An 11,424-nucleotide genomic window follows, 5' to 3' on the forward strand; every position below is an offset into this window, starting at 1 on the left:
CCCTAGGCCAATATCGGAAGCATCAGTCTGTAAAATAAACAGTTTTTCAAAATCGGGGCAAGTCAAAATCGGGGCTTCGGTAAGACATTTCTTTAAAGCTGTGAAAGCTTTTTCCTGTTCAGCAGTCCATTTCCAACGGTGATTTTTCTTGAGTAGTCTGGTTAACGGTGCAACTACTTCTGAAAATGACGGAACAAATCTACGGTACCAGGAAGCTGTACCTAGAAAGCGTCGGACATCTCGGACATTTTTCGGGGTTGGAAACTTTTGGATTGCTTCCACTTTTTCTGGATCGGTGCGGATTCCCTCACCGGTTACTATATGGCCTAAATATTTTAAAGATTTCCTGCAAAACTGGCATTTGTCAGGATTTAATTTCAGGTTGGCCATACGCAGTCGGCGGAAAACTTCCTTAAGATTTTCCAGACGGTTCTCAAACGTTTCCCCTAAGACAATTATATCATCCAAATACGCAAATGCATGCGGTTCTAGTTCAGGACTAATGATACGGTCTAACAGGCGTTGAAAAGTGGCAGGTGCGGAATGTAGTCCAACCGGCATTACACTGAAACTGAAAAAGTCCTCTTCCGGGGACGGTAAAAGCGGTGACAGGTTTACTTTCGGATGACAGGGGAATTTGCCAGTACCCTTGTTTCAGGTTGATGCTAGAGATATACCGGGCTCGGCGAAGTTTATCCAGGATGGCATTTATGTACGGTAGTGGGTATGCATCTTTCTGGGTGACTTCATTTACTTTCCTGAAGTCGATGCAAAATCTTGGACTTCCATCCTTCTTCCGGACTATCACGACTGGTGAGATCCAAGGGCTATTTGACGGTTCTATTATCCCTTGTTCTAGCATGTCGTCCACTTCCTGGTTAATAATTGCCTGCACGCGGGGGTTCTGAGGTCGGTATCTTTGTTTAATCGGTTCCGCTTGGGAAAGGCGGATCTGATGCTGGATTAGTTTAGTAGCACCTTTTATATCGGAAAAATTTGGTAATTCCTGATCCAGGAATTGTTTTAGTCAGGTTTCTTCGTCTTCGGTTAAGTGCAGGGAGAGTTCTCCCACTGGAGTATACGGTGTTGTCGGCGGTAACCTATGGACTTTTTTATCGTTGAAGTAAATGATGTTACTTAATAAGTCCATTCTAAAATTATTTCGGCTCAGTATGTCCATCCCAATTATCATATCGGATGTTAAATCGGGTAGATGGTATATTAATTGGGAAAACTTGGTTTTATTTATTAAAAACTCCAGGTTATATCCACCACGAACGGTTACTTGTTGCCCATTGGCCAATACGGTAATCGGTGTTTCTACCTCTTGGAATGGCATGTTCAGGTCTTTGCAGTAGTCGGCTACCTTGTTGCTGATGTAAGAGAGCAAAGCTCCGGTATCTACAAGTGCGGAAAAATATTTGTTCTTAATTTTCACTTGTATATGTGGGCGGTTATCTCCTCCGGCGATGGCTGTATTGTGTGATGTTGAAGGGCGGTTACATTTGCAGTCGCGGGTCATCACTCCATTTTGCTCACATCTGGAACAAAATAATTTCGGTGGAGCTCGGCATTCATATCGGTTGTGATCAGGTTGACCACATCTCCAGCAAATAGTTCTCCGGTTGAAGCTGCCAGGCGATGGTGTTGACTGTGTAGGTCGGGTCTCAGGTGACGGTGGGGCTGGTCCAGCAGGCCTTTCGGGGGTAGGTTCTGGCCTGTTCTTATTTTCTACGGAAGTTCGGGGCCTAAACGGTGGTCGTGAGTTCACTGGTTCCCGGTTTCTTGGAGGCGGTAACTCTTTTCGGTCTGAGCTATAGCCCGGTAATGTGTTACGGTATTTGAGCTCTTTACTCAACGTCTCAAATTCATCTATACGGGCTACCAGATCACTAGTACTCATGATGTCGCTTTGACGTATATACTGGCGGTATTCTGGCAGTAAATTCTCATATAAGCGACGCAGCATCTTTTCTGGTGAAAATCCTCCGTGGCGGCGGATTAATGTTTGTAACGCCGCAATATAATCTCTCCCGGTTTCGCTGGTGTTCTGCTTTCGTCTTTGAATTTGCTCTTCCAAAGAGTCCTGGTAGTTTACCGGTAAATAAAATAATTTAAAGTCAGCTAAAAATTTTCCCCATGTAGTCCAGGTATCTCGGTTATTTCGGTACCATGCCAGTGCATTGCCTTAAAAAACTTCGAACAGAGCTGGTAGTTGAAATTTCGCTTTTATCCTGCAGTTCATACAATTTTTCCAGGAATTCAGTAGCATCGGTTTTTCCATTGAACTGCAATTTCCAAGTACGGACTTTGTCACATATATCCCCCAATGGTGTGATTCTTTTTGACGGCTCTCTTCGTGGATTCCATGTTTGGCTGGAAACAAGGCGGTTCGGTATCAGGTCCAGAGGATGAAGACGGTTGTCGCTGATTTTTCCCGGATTTGGGATAACCCCCTCGGAAAAATGTTACTAATCTCTTTCTTAGTATCGGTACTGTTCCCTTGGTGGTCAAAGAGAATTTTTCTAGTTCTCTGACAAGCTCATCTTTCTTGAGCGTGTAAAGCCAGCTTACTCTTGCTGGCGGTTGTTCATCCTCACTAGAATCTCCGGATTGTTCAGGTCTCTCTGGGTGCGGTATGTTATTGCGGCCGGTGTCGGACGGCATTCTGATAGTTTATTACGATTTAGCCAGACGTCCCAATTAGAAAGTCGGTATCAACAGATAGGGATAACCTATCTTGGAAACGGTAGCTCGGATTGCAATAAAACTATCAAAAATAGATTGTATACCCTCGATTTACTTAAAAATTAGGGGTCGCTTGCTATATTCCACTCAAATCCTAACTCCGGGTGAAAATCCGGGTAAAATTTCAAAGTCGGTGTCGGTGCTCTATTTGCACGCCTGGTACTAATTATTAGTCAAACTTTTCTTAAATCGCGTTTTCCAACGATTTATCGGTTATATCTTGGAGGTGACTTGTCGGATCGGTTCGGAACTGGTTGTAATCGATTTTTCACCCTTGAAAATGGTGAAACTTACACTTTCCATGCCTCTCCTGTGGCTAGGAAGGCTACGGCTGAACTCGGTAAAAATCGGTAATTTTCGGTTATCGGTAGTAAATCCTTCTACGAGACTTGGTCTTGAATATTAGAGGTCTAGTTTGATTAATTTCGGAAAAATTAGCTGTTCACTTTTCCGGGATTTTTGCCTTTAACTCTACACGGACAAATCAATTTTACAACTTTAGTGCCTTCAGAACAGGCTTAGACAAAATCTGGTAACACTGACTATTTTCGGTATTTGACTACTTGTTATCAAAAGTATTAAATTCAAATCGGTCTTGTTCTAACTTCAATATTTACAAAGAAAATTGCTCTAACCGCATTCAACGGGGTTCAAAAAAAATTACTTTTGCTTTTCAATTAAAAGAAAAAAATTTACAGGCCTTTCAACAATTAAACAAATTCTCTAAATTAAATTTAAACGGAAAATAATGGTTTTGAATGATTTAACCAAAAGCAAACGATTGCTTTTAATTATATTTACACAGCAGTAAACAACGGTCCCTAAACAATATTTAAATAAAAGAAAAATAACAGTTCCTAAACGGTATTTAAATAAAAGAAAATAACGGTCTCTATACAGTATTAAAGAAAATAACGGTCCCTGCTCGGGCGCCAAATTTTTGTAACGTACTTTATCTTTACTTTACTTTGGTGGTGACGGTTCGGTTCTGACGTTACTTGTGGCCGCCCCCGGTATACTACCAACTCTAAACGGAATCTTAATTTACAACTTCGAATTCTAATTTACCATATTTATTGACGTCACTGCGTCCCTGTTTGGACGCCTAATTTTATGACGACCCTTGACTACTATTTTATCGGCAGCGGTGGTTGGCAGCCGGCGGTGGTGAGTGACGTCACAGGAACGTACTCCGGATTAAATCTTTTTGTTCGGTTTGTCTCGGGCACCAGATTCCCTATCTTTTACGTGAGGGAAACTCCACGTGAACCCTACCCTCGGTTTAGAGTAAGTACTCGAGATAGCTACAGTGAAGAAAGTTTAATTCCAGGGGTTTATTTTATCAATTTAACCAATTTTATCAAACTTGTCGGCGTTAAAAATGAATACAAACTGGAAATATATTTACTAGATTTATTTTATATTAATAAGGCCTACGGAAATTGAAACAAACAAAAGTTGAATAAATTCTAATTACAATTATTAAAACTAACTAAAATCAAAAATATACAAATAATTTACAAGCGGTGTAGTCAAAACAAAAATGGGTTAGAGCAATTATTATTTACGACGGATTTAAAATGCCTATGCGGTTTTCCGGTGCTGTAAATAAATACAAAATTAGCACGTAGTCAAATATCAACACAAAAATCGGTCCGGTAGAAAAACGGAGTATTTGGCGTTTGGTTTATTTAATAAACAATCTTATACTTTAAGAAACGGTACTCTAAAATAATTATTCGGGTTTTTTAAATTTCGGTCGGTGCTAGAAAGGGAAGAACAAATAAGGTTAATAAATTAGAGTAATAAATAATCAATAAAATAAGTCGTTCCCAATTGGCTCTGAAACAGAGAAAAATAATTACGGGTTACTCTAATTCTACCAATCAATATTAGAGGTGGTTTCTAGCACAGCGACGGAAATTAAGCGAAAATTTAACCAGCCAGGGAGAAAGCCAAGCAAAGCAGTTTACAACGGGCATAAATAAGCAAACGGTAGTCAGGAAAATGAATTATGTTGGTGAACAGGAGGCAAAGTCTGGACGAGGTACGCGTTCAAATGCGGGGCGGCCGACAGATTTCTCTCAGAAACGGTGAGGCAGCCAGCCAAACTTCGAGGGTCTATCCGTCGCTGCACAGCCGACACACAACGTCTTCTACTGGCGGTGAGGCACCCAGCCAAACTTTCGCCGACAACGCTGCTGCCGTACAGTCTGACACCTTCACGTCCTCTACTGGCGGTGGAGCACCCAGCCAAACCAGCAGTTCGGTTGACGTGACGGACAACGTTCGTCGAACGAGGGCGGTGGAACACCCAGCCAAACCTTCGCCGACAACGCTGTGGTCGTACTTTCTTGCCAAAGTTCAAAACGGCCAGACATATTCCATAGCAGGACAGGTAAACATAGGAAAATACAATCTGCTTACTTATTCCGGATGGTTGCTCCCGGCGGCTAACTCCTTAGGTCGGATGGCGGTCTCTGGTCGGTTTCGGGTCCTCGGGGTGGTCCTCAGGCTGGTGTTGGAGTTGTTCGAGTTCTGGCAGCGAACTGAGGATTTTCGTCCAGGAACGTTGGTTTTATTGTCTCAATCCCCCCTTGACTGAGCGGGAGTCTTGGTGGGATTATGCGCGCGGCACTCAGCAGAGTGGGGCAACGGACGGTTTCGGCTCGACTCGCGAGTAATTGCTCTTCCCCAATTAAACTAATTAATAAATATATGGCCAACGGCCTTGCATAAAACGGAAAATAATACTGGTTCATTACAAGTTTATTAAAAAGCAATTTCCCAAACTACTTGCCATTAGGTACTGCTCTTTGGTTACTTTTGTTCGCCACGAGACCTATCATTCCACAAGAATAAAAGTTTAATTCTTTTAAATAAGATTGTTGTGTTGCTGACACTGATTTAATTTTCTCTTTTACTGGATTTAATATCCAGAATTAAACAGCAAATATTTTGCTTCTTGCTTATTTATTGATTATGATAAAAATGTATTGTGATTACAACATTTTTGTACAACACATTTACATATTATAAACGACTAAAAAACAAAAATTCGTCTCCCTGGTTTGAGATATATTAACAATTGTATAACATACAGAGACATATTTTAGCGAATATAATATATTAACAATTTACATATTTTACAGAACGTACCGCCCCCCTGGAAAGATCTCCTTTCAAAGAAAAGTGGAGGGGTATTCTGCACCGAAAATATTAATTTCAACTGGGAAATAAACACACTTTCCCAATTGAACGATTTACTACACCATTCTTAGTTTTCACTGACACTACCGCACCTTCTTATCAGCTCCAGGATGAACGGCGATGATCCTTCCCTTGTGCCAATGAAGAGGGGGGGCGTTGTCTTGCTTTAGAAGCACCAGCACCAGAGAACCCACGATTGATGACAGATCTATGTCAAACTTCTATTTGGTTCTCTGGTGAAGTTGATGTAAATATTCGATTTTCCACTTAGTCCAAAAATGTTGGGCCATTTGACGTATGTGGTGGAATGGAATTTTCCTTATTGGGTTCTGGAATTGCAAGTTAGTAGCTTTTCAATGATAAAATGATCTAGTGTTAACGCTTCCAGGTCCTTTGAATCATCGGATAAAGGGCATAATGGTCGAATTCAAAATAGCTTCGATATTTGTTAAAAATATTCTTTAAATTATAAAATATTATTAAGTACTCGCTGTAAGTGATATTTAATATTTTTTACGGCGGTTTCTCACAAACCACCGAAATTTGGTGACCGTGCAGGTATGACACGCCATTGTATTTTTTGTTCAAGCAAATAATTTTGAAATTCATGGTTTTCCAATAATTTATTGATCTCTAACAACATGTTGTTGGCACCTATAAAGTTTGTTGCAATATCTGAAAATACACGATTACATAATCCGCGCTGTGAAAGGAATCGCTTGAGAACATTTAAAAACATTTCTGTGCTTCTGTCGCCAAGTATATAAAAATGCAAATCTATGCCTTTATGATTTTCGATTTCGGGTTTTTCCATCTTTTATATATACTGGTCCCACATAGTCAATGCCACAATTTGAAAATGGTCGTGAATGTGTAACACGTTTATCAGATAAATCACCTATTTTTTGAGCGATAGTTAATGGTTTAGCCTTAAAACCTGGAACAAAATTGCGTATCAGTGATTTTACTTCAGTTTTACCATTTATTAGCCAATATTATTGTCGAAAATTGGCTAGTCATTTGAATACCTTCATGTAGTGTATTTTCGTGCTAATATGGAATAATTAGACGAGTATATGGATGCTTACTGGGCAATAATATTTGATGTTTTTGACCATATGATTCTGAATGCTTAAGTCTTCTCCCAACTCGAATAATGTTATCAAGGAATGGACTTAATGAATTGAATTTACTACTCCTTTTAACTCTGAATCTTTTAATATGCTCAATATTTTCATGAAATCGCTGGGATTGAACTATTTTTATAAGTGACAAAGTACTGTTTGATATTTCCTCATGATTCAAAAAACCTATTATACGAGCATCATGATTTGACATACAGTTTTTTATATAACGCAAACGATATGCAAAATGTGTTAATTTGTTTAATCTTGACAATTTTTTAAATAAATCATAATCAACCATACAAACCAATAAGTTCTTACTATGATTTATTTTTAATTCAAATGTATCTGAATTATTCCTTGAATAATTTGAAATAAGCATTGATTTAAACCACATGCGATAGGTTTTCTGGGCCATACCACCTTATTTTTAAATGTTTAATTTAATTTGGTTTTATGCTACGAGAAATTATATGTGCGGGATTATTATTAGATTTTTCATGATACCATCTATTTATTTACCTTGCAGATCTGCTGACTCCTGATAAACATGATAATACGATGGACGAATGGACCAATAAAATACAGGGTGATTCAGAACTTATAAAAAAAAAAAAAATTCTGGATGTACAGGGGACTCTTACAAATACAATTTTGGAAAGAAAAAATCAAAAAGGGCAATTCGAAAATTATTTAAAAATACATTTCTGCACTGCACTGGAAACTGGTCCACTGTAAAACCTGACCTGGAGCAATGCGACCGTCACGGCGACAGTGATAAAAACGAGCAAAAACTTGAAAGAATTTCGCAAGGAAAGGATAAATAGAATTTTATAGCACCTATTTTATATCAGCAAACTCAACTGATTTTGTTCAAATTGGTTCTAAATAATAAAATAATTTGACATACCTGATGTTACAACAACTGTTCAAAATTTTGTCCACCGACGTGTAAACACATTTGGGTCCGTCTTACTCAGTTTCTATGAACTAACACAAATGCTTCACCATAATAAAAATATTCTCTTGCTTCACCATAAACTAAAACGATATCCACCAACTCCAAGTTGTTATACAAGCAAGTCATTTTTGACACTAACTACTAAAAACCTATTGTAAACGTCGGATTTCAGTGTTCTCAGTCGCTGAGGCCGCGTGGCTCTCCATGCGTATTACGAGAAACGCTAGAGACTATAGTTGTCTAGCTATGAAATTATATTATTAAATATTGAAAGCACTACAACTTTAATATTTTTTTTCTCGGAAACTATAAGGATCTGTGGTGTGTGTGTGTGTGTGTGTGTGTGTGCGTGCGTGCGTACGTGCGTGCGTGCGTGGGTGGGTGTGTGTTAGGAATTTAGATTAGGTTACGTTAGTAGTTTTTGTTAGAAAAATAAGAAAAAACCGAGTAGGTATGTAAAAATGATCATGTCATGTCAAAGTAAAGAAAACGTCATTGGAAATAAAGTATTGTTCTTATCACCGTGTTACCTCTTTATGCAAATAGAAAAGGAGACCGTCGAAGGCAGTTAACGACGGGTAGTTGTTTGGTGTCTCGATATAGTTTATGGCGACCGTGACAGGACTCTGTTTGTGATAAGTGAGGTTAATAAAAAAGGACGAGATATTCGTAAGAAATACGACCGCAAAAGACTTAGCTCGATACAACGTTTATCCCCTTGGGTTTCGTGTATTGAAAACGTTGATATTCCTCCAGTGAGTCATGGCAGAATTGGATAGGAAAAAGAAGAGTAGAGCTGTAGTTCGCGGTGCTTTCACACGTTTGGGAAACGAACTGGAACAACTTTTATCGGCGCAGACTGTAGATTTGCAAAAGGCTAAAGTTACATGGGAGCTTTTGCGCGAGAATTGCGACGATTTGAAGGAGCTGGATGCCCATTTGTATGAATTACTGTTAGACGATGCTACCGAAGAGGAACTGCTGAATGAGGTAGGAGCTTGTGACACATATAAAAGGCGATATGCTGATTTAAGAATGACATTGGAAAAATGTCAGGGAAGCAAGGCAAAAGGTGATCATGATCACGTCACGATAATGTCAGGGCCCGTCATGGATAATGGAAATTTAAGAAAGCGAAAATTCAAACTTCTTGAAATAGAATTTAAGCGCTATGACGGCAACATCAGAGACTGGCTGTCTTTTTGGGCACAATTTAAAAAAGTACACGAGGACCCAGAAATTGACAATCATGATAAAATTGAATATTTGTTACAAGCAACTGTACCAAATTCTAGAGCTAGACAGCTTGTCGAAAATTTTCCTGTGATTGGAGCAAATTACAGTAAAATCATAAAATGCATGCAATCACGATTCGGGAGAGAAGATCTTCAAATTGAGTTTTATGTAAGGGAACTTCTCACCTTAATTTTAAATAATGCAGTTTCGAAAGATAAGATGGATTTGTGTACATTGTACGATAGAATCGAAACACAAATCAGGTCACTCGAAACGTTAGGCATAACTTCAGAAAAATGTTCCGCATTACTTTTTCCCTTTATTGAGTCTTGCTTGCCGCAAGAGTTATTACGTGTTTGGCAACGTACTGCACAAGCTGTTCAAATGGTTGGCAGCACGACGAATTTGCCCCGGCAATTGTCTCTTGTTGAAGTTTCTTTAGAGAATCGACTTGAAAACCTAATGCAATTTTTAAAAAATGAAGTCGAAAATGAACAAAGAATTACATTGGTCTCAGAAAATTTTGGGTTATCTGCAGGACAATCACCGGGTCATGGCGGTGCCAAGCCTAGGGTCGAGAGAAAAATGGATAGAGTTGGGGTTGCGTTACCTTCGGCTACAGATTTAGTAAACTGCGACTCGAATAAATGCGTTTTTTGTAATAATCTGCATAAGAGTCAGGACTGCGTGAAGGCGCGTAAAATCAGTTTAGAAGATCGGAAAAAACAGTTAACAGATAAACGAGCGTGTTTTCGGTGTCTTATGTCAGGTCACATGGCAAAAAAGTGTCGCGTGCGCCTATGCTGCGTGATTTGTTCGCGATCACATGTACCAATTATGTGTCCACAATTACCTTCAAATAAAGCCGTTGAGGTCAATGTAAATCCTGTTACGGAACAGACTCTTGCCAATTGTACTAGATATCACGTGTTTTTACAGACTCTAAGGGTAAAGTTGAAAGGGGTCAGAGAAAGGTCTTGCGTTTCACGCGTTTTAATCGACAGTGGGTCCCAGAGGTCCTATATTCTAAAATCTACAGCCATGAAGTTAGGATATAGACCTAAACGAACAGAAAGTATTGCCCATTGTCTATTTGGCGGAAAAACCATAACACAAATTCACAATCGCTATGATGTTACTGTTTGCAAGGATAGCTATTCTTTGACATTTGAAGTTCTTGACCAGCCTGCTATTTGTACAGATATTTTACCAGTTTTCGATGGTACTTGGATGGAAGAAGTTCGCAGTTTGAATATTGAACTTTCTGATGTAAATGAACCTGGACCAATCGAACTGTTACTTGGAGCAGATGTGGCTAGTAAAATCTATGGTGGTGACTATAGAGAATTGAAATGTGGACTAGTTGCTACCAAGACATGCCTGGGGTGGACTCTCATCGGTAAAATTTCTACTGCGGAGAACATCGAAGATTCCAACCTGGCATTAACAACCTTGCCCCTGTTGATAAAAGAAGCATCCATCACCGAATTATGGCGGCTTGATGTTTTGGGTATTACCGAACCTTCAGAAAGGAAAACCAAGGAGGAGCTAGCCGATGATGCTAAGGATTTCTTTTTGCGTACTGTGAAGATAAATCAGGGGAGGTATGAAGTCAGGCTGCCATGGATCGCCGGACACCCTCCACTCCCAGATAATTAAAACCTCGCAAAAAGGAGATTATAGTCCACTATTAGAAAACTAGAGAACGAAAACATGACGGAAAAGTATGATCAGGTTCTACAAGAATGGCTCTCGATGGGTCATAAAGGAGCTTGCAGATAATGTAGGAGTTTTACCAGTTCATTATTTGCCTCATAGGGCTGTGGTAAAACCTGAAAGTACTACCAAGATACGTCCTGTTTTTGATGCGTCTGCTCATGAAAAGGGAACACCTTCGATCAATGATTGTCTAGAGAAGGGCCCAAATCTAATTGAAGAAATTCCTTCGACACTGTTGAGATTCAGAGAAAATCAAATAGGTGTCACTTCAGATATCAAGAAAGCCTTTCTTCAAATCAGTATCCATCCCAGCGATAGAGATTTTCTCAGATTTTTAAGGGTAGGGCCAGACGGAAAAGAAAAAACTTATCGACACAGACGAGTTGTGTTTGGAGTTAACTGTAGCCCTTTTTTGTTGGGAAAAAC

General features: G+C 39.4%; 1 protein-coding gene across 1 annotated transcript; it reads left to right on the plus strand.

The window, feature by feature from the left end:
• The first annotated feature begins 8,805 nt into the window (after positions 1 to 8,805).
• On the plus strand, positions 8,806 to 10,938 carry LOC108914014. The gene has a single exon (XM_018719704.1). It carries the CDS (start codon positions 8,806 to 8,808, stop codon positions 10,936 to 10,938), a length of 2,133 nt encoding a protein of 710 aa, XP_018575220.1.
• The last annotated feature ends 486 nt before the right edge of the window (positions 10,939 to 11,424 follow it).

Source organism: Anoplophora glabripennis, unplaced genomic scaffold (genome assembly GCF_000390285.2).
Source record: "Anoplophora glabripennis isolate ALB-LARVAE unplaced genomic scaffold, Agla_2.0 scaffold1307, whole genome shotgun sequence".
In the NCBI taxonomy this organism is placed as follows: Eukaryota; Metazoa; Arthropoda; class Insecta; order Coleoptera; family Cerambycidae; genus Anoplophora; species Anoplophora glabripennis.